General features: G+C 36.3%; 1 protein-coding gene and 2 long non-coding RNA genes across 7 annotated transcripts in view; 2 read left to right on the forward strand and 1 right to left on the reverse strand.

Annotated features, from left to right (window-relative positions):
* The window catches only part of LOC145531162 (uncharacterized), a 112,148-nt gene extending 96,510 nt beyond the window's left edge, over positions 1-15,638 (forward strand). For all 3 annotated transcript variants that reach the window (XR_014072243.1, XR_014072245.1, XR_014072244.1), the window contains one exon: positions 14,463-15,638. This is a non-coding gene — a long non-coding RNA (uncharacterized LOC145531162). The remainder of the gene's footprint in view (positions 1-14,462) is intronic.
* SAMSN1 (SAM domain, SH3 domain and nuclear localization signals 1) overlaps positions 3,752-23,611 on the reverse strand; it is a 93,199-nt gene continuing 73,339 nt past the window's right edge. For 2 of the 3 annotated variants that reach the window (XM_081552917.1, XM_081552907.1), the window contains exons 5-8: positions 21,664-21,815; positions 18,287-18,493; positions 15,857-16,007; positions 3,752-4,620 (exon numbers count right to left, since the gene is read on the reverse strand). In XM_081552917.1, coding sequence (XP_081409043.1) covers positions 4,421-4,620; positions 15,857-16,007; positions 18,287-18,493; positions 21,664-21,815 — 710 coding nt within the window. In that variant the 3' untranslated portion in view covers positions 3,752-4,420. Of the gene's footprint in view, positions 4,621-5,197; positions 6,706-15,856; positions 16,008-18,286; positions 18,494-21,663; positions 21,816-23,611 lie in introns of those variants that run through there. The other variant, XM_081552911.1, reaches the window with a different exon arrangement.
* LOC145531178 (uncharacterized) lies at positions 17,740-23,419 on the forward strand. Its single transcript, XR_014072254.1, has 2 exons — positions 17,740-17,925; positions 22,845-23,419. It is a non-coding gene; the product is annotated as an uncharacterized LOC145531178 (long non-coding RNA).

The following is a 23,611-nucleotide window of genomic DNA, read 5'->3' on the forward strand; positions in this document are numbered from 1 at the left end:
ATTGCAAACAAGTATCATCTATATGGACAAATTGTGCCGGAAGTGCTTTTCACCCCATTTTACTCAGCAAATGGAATGATTCCTGCCCAATCATTTGGCCAAGTGCCCACGAACTCAGAGAAGAAAACCATCCTGTTGGCCTGTGCAGCAGGATTTCACCTCTCCCTATGAAGAAACAGGGACTTCCCTGGTGGCTCAGACAGTAAGGAATCCGCTTGCAATGCAGGAGACCCAGATTTGATCCCTGGATTGGGAAGATGCCCTGGAGAAGGAAACGGCAACCCACTCCACTACTCTTGCCTGGAGAATTCCATGAACAGAGGAGCATTGCGGGCTACAATTCATAGGGTCGTGAAGAGTCAGACATGACTGAACGAGTAGTACTATATGAAGAAACAGTGCTTTGCTCTAGGGCTTACCAGGGACTCCAGAGGTCAAAAGAAATCTCTGAACATTCTAATGTTATTCTTTATAGGTTCTTCTGTCATTTCTTAATTTATAATATCATGTGGACACATTGCTATACTGGGTATGTGAGAAATTTGCATGATGGCGTAAGAAATGTGAAGTAATAAAAATATTTTCCTGGTAGCTTCTCCCTCTGCACTTTATTTCCCAGTGTAGATCATTTGCCAAAATGCCCAGGTAGCGCTAGTGGTAAAGAGCCTGCTTGCCAATGCAGGAGACATAAGAGACGCAGATTCGATCCCTGGGTCGGGAAGATCCCCTGGAGGAGGGTATGGCAACCCACTCCAGCATCCTTGCCTGGAGAAATCCCATGGACAGAGGAGTCTGGCAGGCTACAGTCCATGGGGTCACAAAGAGTCAGACACAACTGAAGCAACTTAGCACACATGCATGCACCATAAAAATTCAAAAATATATGCCTTACTTTCAGCATGTCTTTCTACAAGGGCTTTTCTGTTGGCTATATCACACTCAGCTGTGACCCTATACTGTATACACCAAGGCCTGAGGTGCAGCCATAATCCCAAATCTTTTGTTTATTTAATATAGGCATTCATTTCTATATTTAGTCATTTATCCTTAAATGATTATTCTTATTATGTGCCAAGAGTGAAGAATCAGAGCTAAATGCAATAAAACCTCTTCCTAAACTAACAGGAGTAAACAAAGAAATATTCTGCCACGACAGAATGGTCTTTGGCTGTGAAGGTCTGTTAAATCAGCTGACTCTCTCCTTGATGCTGGAGAACACAATATTCTTAGCCCTCAGGCATTTGTGTCTGAAGAATTTCAGATCACTACAAGACCATGCCAGTGTTATAGTAGCACATGCACTGCTTTGATTTTATGTTCAAGCATCAGTTTTTATGCACATACTGCATGCCTTGTGCTGAGGGTTTTGAACAAATTATCTCATTTAATCGACAAAATGCTATGGAATATTAATACAACAATTATGTATATTTTGCAATGGGAACAAAATGAAGCTCAGAGGATAGATGACTTGCCCAGAGTCACACAGTCCTCAAACCAGGATCTCCAGTTGATGTGTTGGGGTCAACACTGGATGTGATGAGATGAATTCAGTGTTAAGATAGGAGGTAGCATAAAGTGAAGGTTACTTCTATCTTATTTCCATAGCCACAAAACCTGGTCAAATTTAGAAACTGCTGTTCTTTTGCCTATATTTAGTCCTTATTCATTTTGCTTTCAACCTTTACATAATTTTAGCATGACTTCCCACTTTATGAAGGAGTACTTGAAGTCTGCCTGCTGATTAGTTATACAATTTTCTTTATCAGCGGTAGTGGGGTGGGTGGGGATGGAAGTGCATGTGTGGGGTGATGGAGTACCTAAAATTTCATCATATTATTTTCTCAGAAGTTATGCTTGTAACGGAAGTTTCTCAACTTGAAATGTCATCAGTTTGGCCTCACTCAGGAAGTTGCAAGGCACTTGACTAACCTCAGTGAATTGGACGTTATCTAAAACCTGAAAATCTTTAGCTGCCTGGCATTTTAGAACTTTCAAAAGTTACCTTATTTCTTAATGAATTATTTTCTTAATTTAGTTGATTAAAAAAGTTATGATAAAATACTTCAAGGTGAAAGTATATTCCTGTTTATGTAAGCAATAGAATCGGGGGTGTGTGTATGTGTATTGGGGGGTGGGGGGGAAATCAGGATTTAAATCATCTAATTTTTGCTCTTTTCAAAATAGTATTTTAAAGATTTTATCCATTTATCTGAAATAAGATTTTTCTGACCATGCATTCTGTCACAACAAACTTGAGTGTGTAAACATAGGCTCTCCCTGGGACCAGAATAATCACTGAATTCCAGAACATGAAAACGTTTTACAGCCTTTCTATACTGAAAGATTCAGCTGGTTCCAGTGGAGAGGCTATAGTGAGATGGTGGTGTGCTTAGTCGTGTCCTACTCTTTTGTGACCCCATCGACTGTAGCCCACCAGGCTCCTCTGTCCATGGAATTTTCCAGCCAAGAATACTTAAATAGGTTGCCATTTCCTCCTCCAGGGGATCCTCCCTATCCGGGGAATGAACCGACATCTCTTGTGTCTCCTGCAATGGCAGGCAGATTCTTTACCACTGTGCCACCTGGGAAGCTCATAGATTGAACAGATTGATTTAAGTATAGATATGGAATGTGTATGGGAATAATAATTATATTTAATGCACTCCAGAAAACAACTCCTAAATGCCCACTCTGTACCTGGTTTTATACCAGCAATTAAAAAGACTAAACAAAATAATCTCTGTCACAAGAAGATCACTGTGTCATGGAAGGGCAAGTGTCATAATATATAAAGTATAATATGATAAGTGTTTTAACCAACAGAGATACAAATTGCTATGGAAACACAAAGAGGAGAACACCAAGGGACTCATGGAAGGCTACACAGAATAAGTGATTTTAGTGGTGAGTCTCAAGACAGAAAACAGAGGGAGGCTTCTGGATATAGAAAATAGCAGGAGCCACTCCAGGAAAATAAATAATGTAAGAAAAGTAAAAAAGGGAATAGTGGATTCAGGACACTGCAAGTGTATTTCTTTGGCTGGAGAGTGTAGAGTGAGAGGTGGGAGAGGAAAGATATGACTCATAGGGTAGGTTAAAAATTGTCGGGGAGGATTTTATATATCCTGGAAGGTCTAAATACTATACTAGAGACAATGAAAAGCCATCAAATATTTTAAAGCTGAAAGTATGTGATTTAATTTTTGTGTTAAATCACATACTGAATTGTGCCTCGCCCATCCCCTCAAATTCATATGTTGAAGCTCTAAACCCCATCATATGGCATTTGAAGATGGGGGTCTTTGGGAGATGGGTTTAGATTAGGTCATGAGGGTGAGGACATCATGATGGGATAATGAGAGCCTGCTCTCTCTCTCTGCCTTGTGAGAATACAGCAAGAAGACAGTTTTCTATCTGCAAGCCAGGAAGAGAGATCTCAGCAGAACTCAACATGCTGGCAACTTGATCTCGGGTTTCTAGCTTCCCAAACTGTGAGAAATGTTTCTATTGTTTAAGTCACCCAGTCTATGGTGTTTTGTTAGGGCAGCCTGAGCTGATATATACAATTATTCAGGAAGTTGGCAAAAACAGATGTGGAGTTCAGGAAAGAGACTGAGGTAAGGTAATTGATTTGGAAATCATATATATATATAAATGTTTTATAAGCATATATACTGACAGTAAAACCTTATCTGGCAGAAATTTTTTTGTCTGAAGTTCTAAGGTGAAATATACTTTAACAACAGTCTGGAGAATACCAAATGCATAGTTTTTTATTATTAAAATTAGGGTATTTTAAAATTAAAAATATTTACACTTAAAAATGAAAAATCTGTACAATTATTAAAATTAGTTTTACTAAATCAGAATTGACAATATGTTTTTATCTATATTTTCACACAGAAAACAGTGAAGAAATCAACAAAAATAATTACTAAAACTCCACTGTGGATTAGGATAAAATGTCTTCGATACTAACTCACACTTTCCCAGTAATTATAAAAATGAGTATAAATGCCGCTTGGACAATTAAACAGACACACTCTGTTACTATGTACTCAACAATATACACAAATTCAAAACAGGCATGTATAAAAAAAGGGGGAGTCTTTTTGCAGAATCACTTTTGCACTTATAAAATAAAGCTAAATAAACATACCCCAAACCTATATTATCCTTCTTCTGATACAGGAAAGTGAAATATTAACATTTTAGCATTTAAAGAAATAAATATACATATTGTTTACAATAACTGGGAATATTAGAGATATGGATTTTTATTTACAATCATTCCCATTAAAACATTTTAACTTCAGGTAGTATCTGCAAATACTTCTCTTCCTCTCCTATTTGGTTGTTTAGCTCAGGAAGAGTTAAAATAGAACACATCTGTAGATACAGAGTTGATAATGTATATTCAGTCACTTGGCTCTCTGATAGTAATCTTCTGTACCATGTCAGACAGATTTTCAGACTCCAGGTCTTCTTTACCATTATCTGAATTTTCTGATGAGATGTAACAACCAGAGTCCCTTGGGCAGTCATCTAACTGTGACTTATTTAAGATGTCTGGGCTTAAGGATAGGGGCATGGATTCACTTTCTTGCTCTTGAATAGCTGTAAATGGAAAAGAGAGAACCGGTTAGGCAGAGCCAAGAAAAGTTTTGTTCACATATTCATTCATCTTCAAGTTATTTTAACTGTTTCAACTTCATTACAGTGGAAACTTCTGTAAGTAAATGATGTATTTGTTCATCATAAATGAGATGTTTGCTCTCAAATATTCGAGCCACTATTTCCTTAGAAGATAAAGTTTGCCCTTTGTTGCTCACTTGGAGTTTCACGGAATTCATGTGAACTGCTTACAGAAGTGAAGATCAGTATGGACTCTCCTTTTACACTGATGATGAGTTGCCAAAGAAAGCAGATTGTAGCCACAGTGTGACTGATGCCTTGTCCAAATACTCCTTAAAGTAACATTAGAAGAAGTCATTTGTAGTTTAAATGTACAATCCTAGTCAATAGTCATTTTTGCGAACAATTCAAGAATCACGATAATGTTGATTAATGAATAAAAGATCAATGTGAGCAACAATACACAATAGAATTTAAGTAACTTGGACTTTAACTAATAATTTCCATGGTTGGAAAACATAGAATTTTCCTATGTTTGAATTCATCAGAAAAGTAGACATAAAATCAGACGTTGCTTTTATTTTTTGGCTGTGCCCCATGGCTTATGGGGTCTTAGTTCCCCAACCAGGGATTGGACCCAGGGCATAGCAGTGAAAAGTGCTGAGTCCTAACCACTGGACTGCCAGGGAATTATGCAGGTTGCTTTTAGATAGTATTACATTGTATCTATTGAATCTGCCTTTTGTAGTTTGCTACATCTTTGTTCATAGTTCTGAATAAAAATTACATACATTCAGGTTGGTAATTCTATGTCATCAAACCAGTATTCTTAAAAAATAGACATTGTCATTTTAGGTAAAAAATAATATTAGAGGTGTAATGAAAGATATTTCTAAAGAACATAAGGAGCCCTATAGTTTTACTCTTCTCAAGAATTTTTAGCATCAGTGTTTTCTTTGTCAATGTGAAGTTTCTTTCTTTCCTGAGTAGAGGAGATGGCTCTTAAGCCACCGTCTCTCAGCTATATGAGAACAGCTTGCTATTTCCCTTTCTAAACCTGGGACTGCTCTACTCTGAACATTGGAATAGCCCTACATTGGAAGAACATACATTTCAGGGTGGTTTAAGATCTCTGCCTTCAGAGGTTATGCACTTCATCTCATTCCAGTGAGAAGAAAGTAAATCCAAACTTCAAAATCCTTGGAAGAAGGAAATTGTGTACTGGTATAATTTTCCTCAATAGACTCAAGTAATTTATCTTTTGGAAATCCACGCTTTATCTTGTCTACATGTCTCCTGCTTTTAAATGCATTTTATAGGCTTCTGACAAATTGTCAACATTAGTTTATGGTCCACTGAATATCTAATTGTTATCAACCTCTATTACAAGAGAAAATTGAGCCTAGCATCCTTGTATCTAATGAATTAAGTTTTTCTCAATGTATCTACAATGGTACTAGTTATGCACCTTTCATGGAAGAATTGAGCAAAGAGTCACTTAAATTATTTCCATATTTTTTGGTTTTATATGGGAAACATAAGTTGAGAAAAGTTGGAAAAAAACAATAAAAATAATTTCTTAGTCTACTCATTTTCAAAATGAATCATAACAGTTCTTTTAACTTTTTTTCAAAGTTTTTATTCACCACAATGAAACCACATTCATGCTAGTCTTCTGAATCTTCTCCACACTTGCCACATCTTTATTTAACTGTGGGCTCAAGTATCAGAAATTTAAGTCTAGTGATGTTATAACTAGTTCTTGGTATAAGAAGCTTCAACTTAATGTGAACCTTTTGTGTTTAGTGTTTTAAAATGTTGGCTATTGTGAAGCGTTTTGTCTTTATTAGTTATAAGCCTTTTAGCTTTAGGGGAATCTGCTTAATCTTGACTAGTCTTGATAGTATCAGTCATTCACTTGTGGTTCCAAGCCCTTCTTTTGTGAAAAGGCAGCACTGAAATGGGACCTCAGTCTTTAAGGAAAAACCTTCTCCTCTTCCTTTGTTCTTCTGTCTTATTGCCGCTGAAATGAAAGAGCTGGCTCTGTGTTCCATTATCCAAGTGTTTCTGGAAAAGACCAGAGGAAATAGCCCTTTTGCAGTGCTTCCTGCCACATCAGCAGTGATCACCATATTTAGAGTGTGATCCTCTTTGTCAGAATGGCGGTGGGGATGAGACCGTATTTCCCCAGATATATTCGGGCTTATTACCTCAAAATTGAAAGAATGAGATCCCTTCCTCAGACTGCCATCCTAAAAGCAACTTAGCATAATAACTACTTCCAACACTGTATTCTGTTTAGGTTGATTACTGATTGTGGGACTCTTCAAGATATAAAACTTGGGCTTAAAGAACTCTGATTTCTAAAATTAGCTCTTTTCCTTTCCAAAAAATAAGTACTTAGGTTGTTATTTCATCCTCAGAAAGTTCTATATGTTCACCTCAAAGGGTAACAAAGTAAAGAAACAATAAATCTAACTTTAAACAGATAATATGCCATTTTTAATATTAGTAATAAAATGTATCTGTTTTTATTTCCACCTGAGAAACGCTGTATCACATTCTCCATATTCTAGGAATGGTTCATTTTAAATACAGGTTATTTATTGTAGAAACCTTTCATCTGCAATTTTTATGGAAAAAGGAAATAGTTTCTCAGTATGAAAGTTATGCAGCACAGTAATTTACAGAACAGCAGTAATTTGCTAAATGATTTCCTAGCGAAATGAAAACATGACTATGCCTCCTCAAAAGCTTCCCACCAGGCTTGCAATAATTTAAGGCAGGTGATCAGCTGGAACCCCTCAACTGTAACTATAAAAAGAAAAGGCAGGTCATTAAGTTATATAATGGAAAGGAAAGCTATCTAGCATTCAGTTTTTGTATTTGGAGGGTCAAGATTTTCCTCTTTTTTTTTTGTTTATTTTTTTTGTTTTGTTTTTTTCATCTTGACACTAATGACTCAAGTATTGGCATAAACCTAGGTCTTATGCTATGGGTAGTTTTTCCAGCAGAGGAAATGAATTCACGCTAATACATTCACATGTTCTTTCTAAGTCATTTAGTCTCTTCATGTGGTCATGAAGCAGAGTAAAGCTAACTGACCTACCTAGAAATTGAAACTATATCCTTCATCAGTTTTGTCCTGTGGTCCAATCATCTGAGCTAACCAGGTAAGTAACACATTGGAATAAGAGTCAGTTTGACTATAAAATTACAGACTTTCCCTAGGATATGTTTTTTTATACAAAAAACATTTCTGATTAATACATGAAGTTAAAGAATAAGCATATATAATTTTTCTATTTTTAAAATTGTATAAAAACATATGGACATCATATAATTCACACATGAATGTGTTAGAATTTTAGAGTTCTATATTTCTGAGATTGTTTACAATGTTTTGTATTTTATTTTAATAAAGAACAAAACATTAAAATGGTACCATTTTTTAATAAAGCCCCTGAATGGTTTGCAAATATCCTGAAAGCTGTGCATTTGAAAATCTGAGTATACTGAAGAATTAGTAAATAATCTGGAAAAGGGTATATCTTGTTGCTACCAGCTAACATCAGGCATTAAGGAGTACAGAAAGCAGCTCCAAATAGTTCTGCACTCTATGTAGTGAAAATAAAATGGTCATATTAAGAAAAAATTATTTAAAAGATATTTTGTCATAAAGAACTAATTTGAATATTAAAATATTTCATTTCTTAACAAAATTTTTATTAAATTGTATAAAGCCCATGGTTCAATATAAGATAGTGATCAATGGAGATAAAAAGTGATGTGGTGATTAGACTATAAGACAGCTAATATAATTATTCATAAAATAATTATATTGAGTTGTGACATTTAATTAAGTATAGGCAATCTCAATTATACTAAAAGTGAAGAAAGCTTTAAGGAAATCAAACTAGGTCCTAAATCTGGGAAAAAGTTATCATGCCCTGAAGAGAAAAATCTGTCCTATATTCACATATTAGAAAGTTGAAGATTAAATAAAAAATATAAACTACAAGTTTTTGCTTGACTTTCCCAGTTTTCTTTACTCAAATATTCCAGATTTTGGCTATATTATCTTGTTTGCCTTAAGTATGAAGGTTCTGTCCTTTATACCATGTACTATCAAGTAATGCAATCCAGAGGGCGTAGGAAAATAGCTGGCTAATGGAGCTGCTCAATAAACAATGTATTTAATAAAAAGAATGCAATATTTAGGTTAATTAAAGGAAATATGAACTAAAGAACATCAAGTAAGAAATTTTGTTGAAATTCAAATGAAGACACCTCTTGGGTCTTTGTATTATCCTCATCTTTTTCCTCTAGTCTGGTACCATCTTCAGAGAGGAAAAACAAGGTTTATGCACCTTTGTTGTTTAGTTGCTAAGTTGTGTTGGACACTTTTGTGACCCCATGGACCCTAACCTACCAGACTCCTCTGATCCTGGGATTTCCCGAGCAAGAATACTGGAGTGGGTAGCCATTCCCTTCCTCAGGGGATCTTCCTGACCCAGGGATCGAACCAAGGTCTCCTGCACTGCAGGCAGATTCTTTACCGTCTGAGCCACAAGGGAAGCATCTTAAGATGGCTCAAAATCTCAGCCTCATTTGTAGCTCCATATCAGTTCCTCAAACCTAGACTCAAGCATTGTCCAGATCACTGTGGCTATATTTATTTGGCTAGAGATAGCATATTGCCAGTAGGCAATATGGCATAACCTACTTATTTCTGATTTCATCTTAAGCATGTCCTTAAATTACCTGAACACTTTAATTTTCTATTTAGTGACTATTTGGTATTTATTTTATTTGAATACTAGTCCACCTTTTGAAAAAAGAACAAGTCAAAGTGAATACAAGAATCTCTTCATGGGAAACCAACCAGTTACTGTTTTCCTGAGGCCATGAGAGAATTTGGAGTTGAAACGACTCTCCCTCTGTTTGCTAATCTCTCTTTGCAGTCAAGCATCATAGTCTCTCTAATGAGCTGTATTCTGGAGAGTACGTCTTTTCACTTACACTCACAACAGCTGCTCACTGTGAGGGCTCCTTCAGTGGCACAGAGTCACACTCACTTGAGATCTAATTGCTCCGCACCAATGGGGACCACACATCAGGCTACCACGTCCCCAAGCACACATCCCCATGAAAGGCTTCGGTCCCAGGAAATATTTACCCGTGTTTGAATTGTTGTCCTATTAGACTATTTTGATGATGACCAAATAATATAAAAAACTATTATCATACTGCTTCATTAGGGGTCTTGGGAAATCAATATCACATTTCTTAACAGTTAATTTAATCCTGTTTACTTGACATGGTGAAATGATAACTTAATTTCATTATTTTAAAATTTATTATATTTGGCAAAACAGGATTATGTTACATGTTACTAATCTACAATTTGTTTTTACCATTTACTATGTTTTGGGCATCTTTTCACGTCAGTCTGTATTTCATTCTCCTGATATCTTTATCCTGCTTTATTGTTTGCCTATATCTTAATTTATTTATGACAAATTAATTACTAATAGAAGTTCACATTAGTTTTAGTTTTGAACTAAAACTCCTAGTAGTTTAACTAGTATTTTTATGCATTGTAGAAGTTAATCAAATTCCTAAAAGTTGGAATTTCTGGATTCAAAAGTATACCTATTTTAAACTGTGATAGTTTTTACATTTCTAGAAATCCACTCACATACTTTCAACCTTACCTGCACACATGGCTAATGTATGCATGAAATGAATCTTAACAACACATTCCCACACCCAGCTGCCTATTACAAAAACTTTTATGTGTAAAGTGGGATTGCAGGGGACTTTGAACTTTATAACCAGAAAAAAAGGTTTTGCTTACTATTTGCAGTTCTCTTCATTCTCTCGTTCAACATATATGCATTCCACAAGCATTTGTTAACTATGGATTCAATGCCAAGTGTGGCGCTAGGGGCTATGGGCAGGCACATGGCGATAGAGGATTCTGTCTTGCTTGACCAGGGTAATCACTACAAAGCCATGCCTAGTACACAATCACAGCGCAGTAATAATGACAAGTACAGGAATGCCCTGCATGTACAGATGTTACAAGTTCTCTAAATGACTGAGGTAAAAATTCTATGAACTGTTTTCTCTGGAGATGGTTCTCTGAAGTATAATGTTTTTATTTCCTTTTTGTTGTTCTTTGTATTATATGGAATATGGCATTTATCATAATTAAAATTTTAGGGAATAAAACTAAAAAAATTTGAAGAAACATTATATGAAGCAAAATGGCTATGACTAGAAATAGATATTAAATGCATATTTATAAATACATAAAAGTAAAATGCCCATGTGCCTTCTCTACTCTGTCTGCAGAGATAGTCAGCATATATTTTCTTAAAAGCTGCATGTTTCTTGAATCTCAATCCAAATCATATGGCAAGTGGGTTGGAAACAACAGGCACGCATGTCAGGGGCTAAGGCACCAGGCAACCCTGGCACACTGTCAGGCCAACTGCTGGACTGCTGCTTGGCATCGCTACAAATCTCCCCTGCTGGCAGCTCATGTTCCAAGCTCCTGGCTGGGCTTTGCCATTTGCCCTGCATCGCTGTGGGCAGGTAGGCAGGCAGGAAGGCACAAGTGGGGATAGTTGAGCAATGTGGGGCTGCTGTGACCACAGCTGGTGCCAAGAGCCTGGCACACAACCCACCCTCCCCCCTTCCTCCTCACTGAGCACTGCAAACAAAGGGTGCAGGTACTATTTCCAATATGTTATATACAGGTTCCAGTAGAGTTTGCTTATTCTGTTACAAGGTTGTTTTTTGTTTTCAATTTAAATTTTAATTATCCCTGGGCTATAGGGAGAGCAAGATATTTCCATCACCCATTCCCCAAGGAGGATTTTACACATTCTCACAGACACACTTTTAAGACACATCAAAGTGCATCTCGGCATAGGAAAAGAGAAATGAGTTCAGAATAAAAAGAAAATATTTACTATAAATAGCAGTTAACTATCTTATTGTTTTAAAGAGGCATTTCTCAGCAAGGCAAAGGGGTCTTAAAGGTTGTGTTTGTGGAAAAAAACACACACACATATTCTCTAGTCTCTTGTTTCCTTGCTGGGAATATTTTTTCAAAGTAAACAAACCATTTTAAAATTCAGATGATAAATAGAGAAACTCTAAAATGCACAAAATAAACAGATTCCACTCATTTGCTCCTTCAAGAGCCAAGTAGTTTACCCTAAGTTTTCTTCTCCTTCTAACCTCATCTAGATTCCCAGCTGAAGGAGCCAGTAGCCTGATTCTGCTCAGTTCTTTTTTTTTTTTAATTAGTTTATTTATCTATTTTTTTAATTTTACAATCTTGTATTTGTTTTGCCATACATTGACATGAATCCACCATGGGTGTATGTGATTTCCCCTCCCAGAACCCTCCTCCTACCTCCCTCCCCATCCCATCCCTCCGGGTCATCCCGGTGCACCAGCCCCAAGCACCCTGTATCATACATCGAACCTGGACTGGCGATTCGTTTCACATATGATAATTTATATGCTTCAATGCCATTATGTGTCGTGAGAAGAAATTCGGAATATCTCTGTGCTAGTCTTGCTTGGAATTGTAGAACCCAAAGTTGCTATTCTACCTAGAGGTCATACAGTAATCAGTCCTAATACCATTTGCCAGCCCTACTGTCAGTTTGTTGGAGAAGTGTCTTTACCTCATGTCAAGCAATGACCTAAAAAAGTTTAATCTGGTTAATGTTTTCAAGGTCAAAGTGGGTACAATGCTGTCTATTTTGGCCTAAGAGAAAAGGGAAACTGCTTGTTCTAAGTCTAGATTTCTGTTTGTTCCCGTTCCATTCCCCACCCTTTGGTCCCTCTAAAAGTATTAAAGGCTCACATGGAGTTTGTGGTCTTTTCTACATTATCTCAGAGCTTTAACTCCTGTGATCAGAACCGGTGCCCACTCTGTTCAATTTTTATACTGAATGATAAGCAAAGCAAAACTTTCCAACCTAAATAGCAATGAAATGCTAAACTAGGAATTTATTGACGGTCCCCAAACTGACACTATTCAATGATCAAAATAAAATGCATACATAAAATCCTGGTCAATTTGCATACCCCGTTCTTCCACATAACAAAAAAAAGCTATTTTAAACCTATGACTGTGACATGCATTTGTTTTTAATAATGTCTCATTTTTAAACAACCATATATTCAAGGTCTTTATCATTCAAGATATGTGAAGGTTGTGCATTTAATCTTTAGCATGGTTGTAGAAGATATGATTCACAGAGTAGAGAATAGATAAAAATAAGCACGCAGTAGCATGGTGCCGAATCATCAGAACTCACCATCTTATCAACAAATAGAAGTCATTCTTCTTTATTTCTTGAGCAAAGCAGTTTCATATAAGATAAATAGCTTTCAGTCAGAATAGCCTAACATGCAATATGCATCTTTTTGACATGTATATTCTAATACTACTTTAGACCGTAAGATTAAAAGAGGAAAAGTCTCAGGGTTGTGTGTTGAGAACAAACACTGGTTGGATCTGCATTTTTTTCCATTTTTCATCTTCTAGAATTTGTCTCTGTATGGGTATGTTTGTACATTACTGGATATTATTAAACAGTCAACCTCTAGTGACCTTCAAGTACTGTTTTCTAAAGAGAAATAATTCAGGGAATATTTATGCTTTTTATATCAAACATTGAAAGTCACATCATAGTTTGGAGAGATTTGTCTTTTGTTTTCAGAGACCAGGGCATAGCAGGATGTGTTTCTGATGGGTTTAGGAGACTGCGTTCCAGATATGCGACCTTGAGAAGGCTACTCTAGTTCTAGTTTCCTCATCTTGTAAAGGCAGAATTTGAGTCAGATGGTTTTTAAAATTATATCTAGCTCTAAGATGATATCATCTATAAATTGTCGTACTTTTGTTAACAGAGAAAGTAGATGGGTGATGTGGAAGGAAGAATAAAGAAATTAAGTGGATACCTTAAGTGGCCCAGGCCTTTGGACTGGACTGATTGTCCCTCTGTGGGTCTCTGCTGAGCGCACTTTCATGACTTAAAGCCCTGTTTACTTACAAAGCCTCTCTGGCCCATTCCATTCACAAATCCTGTTTCAATGTCGGTTCAAGCCTTTGAACCTTTAAGGATGTCATGCTGTTACAAAACTTCCATCCTCACTTAAATATTAACTTCCACTTTCGGAAATGGACAACTGAACTGAAGTTCTTGGGGAAGTAACAAAACAGTAGAAAGCTTCCATTTTCAAATAGTCATTGTTCTATTCATATTTACTGGTTTGCATGTGTGGAAGAAAGAACTTGTTTTTTTTTTTAATTATTTATTTTTTAAGAACTTGGTTTTTTGTAGTAGACTGCTTTTAATTAAAACTCAAACTCTACTACTAATCTAGCTGTTTGGCCTCTTTGAAATTCATCTCTGAAATATTTTCTCATCTATAAAATGGGCAAAATAGCTACATGGATGTTATTGTAGAAGAAAAGCAATTATTTACAAGTGTTCAAAACATACTATTTTTCCTCCATTTCAGTATCAGCTTATCTGGGAGAATACTGATAATGATACTGAAAATCATCACTTTCAAGACAGAATCCATTTCTTAGTATAATATTGCATAGTGAGGATCCATGTTTTGAAATGATGAGATGTGAAAGGAACTGCTTCATTTACTTGGAAGATATTCCTAGACCAGTTTACACTGATCAGTTTTGTTTTGGCTTGTAAATAGGTTACTTTCTTAAGTCTGACCTTTGTTTGCCTCTGTGACCTGATTCCTTTCTCTTCTGCATCTCCTAGCCACCACAACTTCAAAGAAGGCATGCAAACTCCTAAGCCTAAAGGATGAAATCAGTTCTGTGGGTGTCAAAGTAGTGGTGCATGTGAAAACTCCTTGAAAAGGATGAGGACCTTTGTGAGCTCAAGACAGCAAGTAAGGATTCAATAAGGTACGGTTTCTATAAAGTAAATTGATTCTTGCTAGACAAAAGGCCCATGTATAATAAATATGTGCAGTTCAACACTGCCATTTCGTAAGACATATGATGGAGAATATAGGAAAGCTCACAACGGGACCATCAGGAGGCCTGGGTCCTATGTAGAACTTTTCTCCTGACTCTCAATCTGGGCTATTACTTGCAGTGTAAGAAAGTCTAACATCACAAACATTGGCCCTAGCTTCCTAATTCGCCAGGTGCGTAAGCTTGGACAAGTTTCTTATCTTCTCATTTCTCATTATAAAAATGGGGATAACAACTCAGAGAGTTGTAGACAGCTTTAAAGAAGATAGTAAGTATAAAGACCCTGGCTCAAAGTTTTAGAGAACATGTTCAAAAGAATAACTAATGGTTATTATTAATATTACTTTGGAAAGAGAAGGTTGGATTAGGGGATATAAGTTCTTTTTCATCTTCAGAATTAGATACCGTCCCCCTTTTTTTACTAATGAAATACTGACAGAGTTTGGCACTCCCTGAGCTCAGGGTTTAGGGAGCCCAGTCAGATTTGGTAAAAATAATGGTCAGATCAGGCAATTGTGAAAACAAAGGCTAGCCTATCTTTATAAACCCAGTTGGTGTGGCCAATATTCAAGTGAATCTGCATGTGTTACTCCATCTTTAGTTTATACTTACAAATACAGAGAACCACCTCAGATAATACAAGTAAGTGCTGAATATTTTTGCAAGCTATTATAGCATTTTGAAAGAATACTATAAACACGTACAAGATGTGACTATATGGTAATGAAATGAATTTTCTTGTGTGGTGCGAAGGCTCATTAGCTCAGAGCCATGCTCTGTATGGTTCTACAAAAGTTGCATATGACAGTTCTCACTAATGGCTCATGCTGTCATTAAATATTTGTCTCTGACCCCCCCAGTCTTAGGGAGTGCGGACATCCTCTTGTGCGTAAATTAATAGCTCTGCAGAATCTAAATGAAGTACCCAGTAAGGCCCTTTCATTTTCTGGATCCAGTAACAGCAAAAAAAAAAAAAAAAAAAAGGTCCCCTTTCTAATTATAGATTTGACCAGAGTTGTTGTTTCCAAATGTATAAGAAAATACTTTTTTTATTGGAAAGAATGCTTTATGTGATTCTCAGTAAATAAAACTGGGAATTTGTTTCTAATGATTTTACTATTTACATTAACCTTTCATTCTCAGTGAGAGAGAAGAGTAGCTACGCATACTTACTTTCTTCATCAAGGAGATTTTCAGCAGCTGATAGTAACCTCATCCTGTCTTCTGGGTTTTTAATGTTTAATTCAATGAGATGACTCTCTTTTATATCCTTTAAATCTTCTAGGGTCTCGTAACCATTGAGCAAAAGTGTTGAAGTATATTCCTGTGGGGAAGAAAAAACTTTGTACAATATAAACTACTCAGATGCAAACATTTTACTTTTAGTTATTTTTAGATTTTAGAAAGTGTAGAAATGCATGGAAACAATGCATTGGAACCAAAAGGAGCCAACAGAACTTTTGCTTAATTTTATTTTATTTGTACTAGTTTTCTACAGATGAACGCAGGACCTTTAAAAACATGTTGTACATTTCCCACCTTCTGGAAGGACAAATGTAAAAAAGAAATGATTACCTTAAGCAATGCAATGCTAAATCATGGATCAGTTAAATAGCTGGATCACTCATCCCATCTGGCACATTTTCACTTCTCAAATAGCAAAATTGACAAAGCTAGTGTTTTTTTAAGTCTATCAATAAAATGCCTCTCATAGAGTATATTATAATAATATTTCTGGATCTGTATCTCTTCCTGTTTGCTTGATCACAAAATTATCTACCCACATTAACTTCTTGGGGCAGGTCAAAAAAGGAGTTTGAAACACATACAATTTATATAAGTATACCTAACATTTTGGTTGAAAGGTATTTTATAAACCTAGGGCATTCCAGAATTTCTATTTAATTAAAAGCTTTTATTAAGCATTAGAACACTGTGGTTGGGAAAAGTATTGTTTCCTTTTCTTAGCATGTATATTTTGTCCATCATTTGCATTAATATATATTAGTTTAAAATTCATAGGCTTCTGATTTCAAAGTCTGTATGTTATTTATGTAACCTCTGTTCTCTGTAACAGAATAAAAATGCAAAGTGCATTTAAATGTTTTTCAACTTCCTCAAATATTCCTCCCATTTTACTTGATCATAATTCCATTATCCTTATTTTAGTTACTAAAATTGAATAAGAAGATATAAAATTTTAAGTAATCAGAAAGAACTTTTTACTAGCCCTTTATTTATTTAGAAAAAAGAAAGAAAGAGTAGCAATTCTTTTTTAAAATAATGTATCCTAGAAGGAGCACAGAATCAGAACAGAAAAAAAAAAAATCCCAATCTGATGTAACTAACTGAGAGTTCTTGAATAAGTTTCACTTCCTCAGACCTTGATGTTTTCATAGGTCACAGAAAAAACAAGTAGCTGAAGCAGAATTTAAACATGTTCCTCCTCCAAGGAGTATACCATTTGGAGGGCATGAACAGTAATATTGAAATGTCTATGTAGTGTGTCTACAGATAGGAATACAACTAGGTAACTCAGGAAAAACAGTTAAGGAAAGAATAATTGGTTATTTTCTTGATGATGAATTTTGAAAACTATCAAAAATACTGCTGTGTTAGTTTTAGAAGCAGATTGCAAAACAGTAAATTTAGTGAGGCTAGGCAATGGCAACCCACTCCAGTACTCTTGCCTGGAAAATCCCATGGACGGAGGAGCCAGGTAGGCTGCAGTCCATGGGGTCGCACAGAGTCGGACACGACTGAAGCGACTTAGCAGCAGCAGTAGCAGCCATTTAACAACATAGAGATACTTCATAAAAATTTCTCTAATATAACAAGAAAATAACTGGATTATAAATATAGACAACAGTTTCTCTAACACAATCATTACAGGGGCTTAAAGATCATTGTTTTTTAACAAATTACTTTAAAAACAGATCTGGTTACCTTCTGTTGAGTTGCTTTTGATCTCTGCTCTATAGGAAATACAAATTTCTTGTCATTCATCCTTTCAATTCTTTGAATTTTTACTTTCACTCTTTATATTCTCTTTATGATTTTCATTACCATGTTTTCTCTGGGTCTTTTATTCTGCCAAGTGTATTTCACTTTGCACTGCACTTTCTTGTTCTAATCTCTAAGTGCTACATGCATGTTTAGTTGCTCGGTCATGTTCGACTCTTCACGATCCTTTGGACTATAACCTGCCAGGCTTCTCTGTCCGTGGGGTTTTTCAGGCAAGAGTACTGGAGTGGGTTGCCATTCCTTCTACAGATCTTCCCAACCCAGGGATCAAACAGGAATCTCCTGTGTCTTATAGTGTCTCCTGCATTGCAGGCGGATTATTTACAAGCTGAGCCATTGGGGAAGTCCAATCTCTACTGTGACTGCTAAATATCATTAGAATTTAGTCCAAGTGATGTTATATCAAAACCTGTCCATGCATAAAGCAGTAGTTATGGGTAAATAAGAGCTGTCCTTGGAAAACAGATTTTCCCTTGCTGTAAGTCATGTATTTTTTTTAGCAATACAAACACTGATCCATTCTTCTCAATTATTCCATCAGTATGCCATCAAAATCAAACAGGCCATGGGTTTGCTAACCTGAAGGTGAATCCTCTCTAAGAACTCCTGCAGAGTCTCAGGCTTTTCCATTCCACTCCTTCTTTGTGTCTTCATTTTCTTGGGGGCTGCTTCTTCTTCTGATATGACATCCACATAAATGAATTTGAAGGTTCCCACCTTATTGTTCAACATTCCTGTCCACATCCCCATTGGCGTTTTGCAGATAATGTCTATGATATCTCCTTTCTAAAGACAAAGAAATATAAGTTAGATTTCAGAGAACTCTGATGCTATGGCAGTTGGTAGGAAAAAAAAAAAAACTGGAATCATTGAAAATTAGAATGAAGGCATTCCATTACAGAGGTTTAGAGTTAGAAGTAAATCTAAGAGGAAATTGCTTTTGAAAGTTTAAGGAAGCTATTTGCTAGTAATGTTGAAGAAAACTCCAACATGATTGAAGAAAAACTCCTAAATGTATTTGATGATGTGTTTATGTTTTTGGGATCATATCAATTTATCAGCTTACATTTGTAGAGCATCCTGTAGTTTACAAAAGATTTTGCACACATTAAGCTACTTTATGTCGATAATACACCTCTTCAACCTATATGCTAGGTATAATTATTACTATTACTCTAAATATTATAGAAAGAGAAATGCAAGCATTAATTTCTCAAGAACTCACAGCAAGTTAGCGGCAGCACCAGAACTCAAGCCTAAGTTGTTTGAATTAAAAAATGATGCTCTTTTTATTTATCCTGTCAAAACAATACACATGTAGCATCATCCCTGGAGGGGAGCCCAAGTTGGGAAGGGAAAGAGAGAGATGTCTATGGCTCTGTCTGTGATTCTAGTTCACCAGAAAAATTCATATACTTTGTGAAAAGAATCTACCTAAAATATTGCATCCATCTAAAAATAATGAAAATGTTTGGAACTTTGTACATATAAAATAGGTAACAAAATTATATATGTACTAAGGATAAATTATGCTATTTATTCTAGATTAATTAATACTTAATCAAGTAGTAGTTATTTAATTAATACTTAGATTGAGTTTCACAGCAATAGTATAAAATATGAATGAAATGCATTGGGACTGACAGAATAATTGGTCTGTCTCTTTATTCACCTCTAAGACTAAGACTGCAAGAGTAATTGTTAAGAGTAAAAAAGTTCACAGGGGTATTTTTTTTGGTAAAGAGAGTTGATTTCTATGTAAATACAGTGTCTACATTTAAGAGTCATAATTACTCCTTTAAGCTGTCTACCTTAGAGATTACATTATAGATTCTGACATTTTTGCCATTTTAGAGGTCTACCCTCAAACAAAGCATTAAATCTGCTACTAAAAATATTTTTTCTGCTGCTCTTGAATGTGCATTCTTCCATCTAATACACAAATTGTATTTGTAAAAGTAGAATCCAACGTGATTAAAAGATCTGATCTTTCCACTTGATTGACAATTTGACCTTCTGATCCTATGAGCTGCTCATATAGTTTTTCCTGCCATTAACTACAGGGAATCAAATCCTAGGCTAGATGACATCAGTTAAGCAGACCTAGAAAATCCCTAGAAGCTCTAGGGGGTTGTCTCAAAGTATGGTAGTCCTGTGCTGCACCCTTCTTATTATCCTTTAAACTTGTAAAAATACACTACAGGTAAGCCCACAGGCTACAGGCAAAACTCCAACTTCATTTCGGATAAGACCCTGGGTGGGGACAATAGTATTCAATATCCAGTGGTGTCTGTGGGATTCTTATTGTGTCCAACAAGAGCTCCACAAACGTCGCCTTAAGCAGCACTAGGGGTAGTGCACTGGCATGGAATTGTAGGGAAAGATGAAATCTATCCTGAATCAAAATGTTTTCAATGTATTCCTTTCTGCTGCCCTCCCTCAACAATGGTTACTCGGCTGTAATCCTCCTTTCCCCAAGACTTGAACTTAGACTTCAAATCATTTCATAGAAACAAGTAAGGAGCTAACTGTGGAAAGTAGTATTTTCCTCATTCTCCAGCTGAGCTTATTCTGATTTGATATCTTAAAAGGGATAAAGAGAAGAGCTGAGTGCCTTGAATGTTCAATAATAATATTAACACTTTATAGCTTATAATATTTATGGTTAACATTGGTTTGGTATTGACAGTATAGAAAATTAATAATTTCTACCCTTTAGCTATAGTGACTTTGTGTTACTAAAATGAATAATCTAACATCTATAAAGTATTTTACCACTAAATCTTCTTCTGTTTGTACTATTGTAATGCCTCCTCCCTTTGAGTATAAACAAAAGTATGAACATGATAAATTTCAAACCTGTAATTACGTTATACGACAGGAGGGGCTATGCAGATGTAATTAATACCCCAAATTTACTAATTTTGGAATTAAAAAGAAGTTATCTGGATATTTCTGACTTAATCAGGTAGGACCTCTTAAGATAAAGAGATATGAAGCATGAGTGAGCTTTTCTGCTATAGTTCTTGAAGGAGTGAACTGCCATGTTAAAGAAAATCATGGCTGGTAACCTCAGGAGACTGAGAATGGCTCCCAGTTAATATCCAGTAGGAAAGCAGAAAACTCAGTGCTACAACCAAAAGGAACTGAATTATGCCAACAACTAGTGAGCTTGAAAAAGGACCCTGAGTCTCAGATAAGATCACAGCCTCAGCTGACCCCCTGATTTCAGCCCAGTGAGACCTTAAAAAGACCACCCAATTGAGCCCACATGGAAGATCTACAGAACTGTGAAATAATAATACATTTGTGTTGTTTGAAGCCCTTACAGCAAAAGAAAATGAATGTAGAAGGCAACAGTGAAGAAAAGAGAACTCAGGAGGAAATGTCATTGAGAGAAAATTGTCAGGTTACTCGTGGCATTTGCAAGTATTGACTTAAGTATTGAAATTGCCTGATCAACTCTGGTTCCTAAGGCATTTGCTCTCCTGGACTCTTGCCTGATATTTCCATTTTCTGGTTTATTATTTTTACTCCAACAAGTATCAAGTACAACTAGGCACTTCTAGTAACTTGTGAGGCTTTTGGTAGTCAGAAAAAATGTAGACAGTTCCTTCTCCCTTAAAAGGCTATGATTCTAGGAGGTGGGTCATAAAGGATCTTGCTTTGATTTATGTCATCAAGTGTTCTATAAAGCACTTATCCTTCAATAAAAAATAAATTAATTTTAAAAAAGCTATGATTCTGCATTATCTACAAAACACAACTTTTGTGAATAGCCTCAAAAGACTGATCACTCTACCATACCTCTCATGTGTTGTGTGAATTCCTGCCACAGTAAACCAGTCCTCAGTTCTCCTGTTGGGAAGATATACTCACTCCTAGTTCCCCATACTTGTACTTCCTGAGAGAGATCATACACCCAGCCCTAGACAAACCATACAGAATGTACACACCTTGATCTTGAGGGAATCAGTGTCATAGGGGCTTGGTGTGAAATCAGTATGTACTCGGGCACGGCCACAAAATGGTCCAGAGTAGGGGCCATCATCATCGAGTCGAAAGCTGTCCCGGTTACTTGTACCATCTGAACAGCTTGTTATTCCACCTGATGAAAGCAAAGCAGACATTAACAGTACTCATTGAAGGTTCATAACATTCTGAACCATCACCTGGATATAACTAAGAAGAAACAATGTTGAACAATTGGATGCCAGCCTCCTGCGGGGGTTCTAAGTGACTGATTGCTGATTCTTCCTCCCAGTCCTTCTCCATCAGTGACTTCTGTCCTCTGAGCCATTTCTGATCTTTATTCAGTCAACCTGATCCTTCTTTCCTCAACCACCAATTCAAGCACTCTCTTACTTCAGCTGCTGTGATCTGATCCAGTAGCACAGTGCTTTGAGCATTAGCTACTTGCTGAAGAGGCAGGAAGTATATAGCCTTAATGCCCTGTACAAGGCAGATAATGAACTCTGTACATATAAACAAAGACAGAAACCTATAACAACAGTTTGATTTTTGTGTGCTATTGATGAGGAATGGTCAAAGCATAAGACCACAAGTTTTCCTACAACTTACTATGATGTAGCAAAAATGGTGTTTCAGACTTTCTACTGTGTACCAAAAGCCATTCTGAGACAATACCTCTATGTATAAAAGGTAGCATTTTTGCTTTTAGTGTGAATGACAGGGAAAGAGGAAGTGTGTTACAATGTCTGTACTCCTAAATGGTTCAAAACTGTTTTAAACTGGCTTTTAGAACTGCTCCAAAGCCTTGTTCTCTGGTCCTCTTCCCTTCTGATTTTGAACCTCAAGGGGGGCAAAAAAAAAAGAGATTCCATTTTTGCTGCCTAGGGGCAAGAATGGTTCACAGGGGTGGTTATTCTGAGTCTCCCTACCACTCTCAGTTGTCACCTCTCTTTCTCCTTTAGTGTGGTCCTTTGGTGCTCTGTTTCATGAGGGAGCAGGCCCAGTATCTCTACCGTTCATTCAAATAAGTGTAGAAATAAGATAAAGATCCTTAGGGATGCTTCATTTTTTATATAATGAAAGTCTCTCAGTCGTGTCTGACTCTTTGCAACCCCATGGACTGTAGCCTGCCAAGCTCCTCTATCCATGGAATTCTCCAAGCAAGAATACTGGAATGGATTGCCATTCCCTCCCCCAGGGGATATTTCCAACTCAGGGATTGAACCCAGGTCCCCGCATTGCAGGCAGATTCTTTACTGTCTGAGCCACTAGGGAAGCCCTCATTTTTTATATGGACTGTTGTAAAAAAAAAAAAAAAGGTGAGTTGCATCTAGTCCAGATATTAAGCTATGTTTGATAATGGCTAAGTGGACTCCCATTTCCCTTATCCTCTCTTCCATGACCACTTCAGTCCCTGGCTTTTCATGGTATATTCAAGTTAATAAAATTCTACCCACTTTTGGGATCACAATTTTGAATTTTAAAACTTCTAGCAGAAATGAATACTAATGAAATCTGAATTTCACACATGCAAAATATACCCCTCAAATGTTTCTGTATTAGCTTTTACTTCACAAAATAACTATTCTACAGCCGGTAGGAAAGCAGGAATAAAACTCAGGATATTTTCAACATCTGGTCTTTGTGATCCATCTTCAAGTAACAGAAGCAGCTGATTTAGAATGGAATGGAAAATAAAATTTGCAAAAAACCATTTAAAAGCCCTGAAAAGATTCAAAAGATATAAAACAGGGTACATATAAAAAATTTATAAGGCATCCTGTAGTACCAGAGGTTTCATTAAAATATTGTAGCAGGACATATGACTGAAGCTTAAGTGACTTCTTTGTTAGAAATGATATTTTTTTAGAAAATTCTTACTGAACACATGCTAATTCCTTTTGTCACCTAACCGATGTGTGCTCAGTCTCT

Source organism: Giraffa tippelskirchi, chromosome 2 (assembly GCF_054371585.1).
Source record: "Giraffa tippelskirchi isolate mGirTip1 chromosome 2, T2T-mGirTip1v1.2.pri, whole genome shotgun sequence".
NCBI lineage: Eukaryota > Metazoa > Chordata > Mammalia > Artiodactyla > Giraffidae > Giraffa > Giraffa tippelskirchi.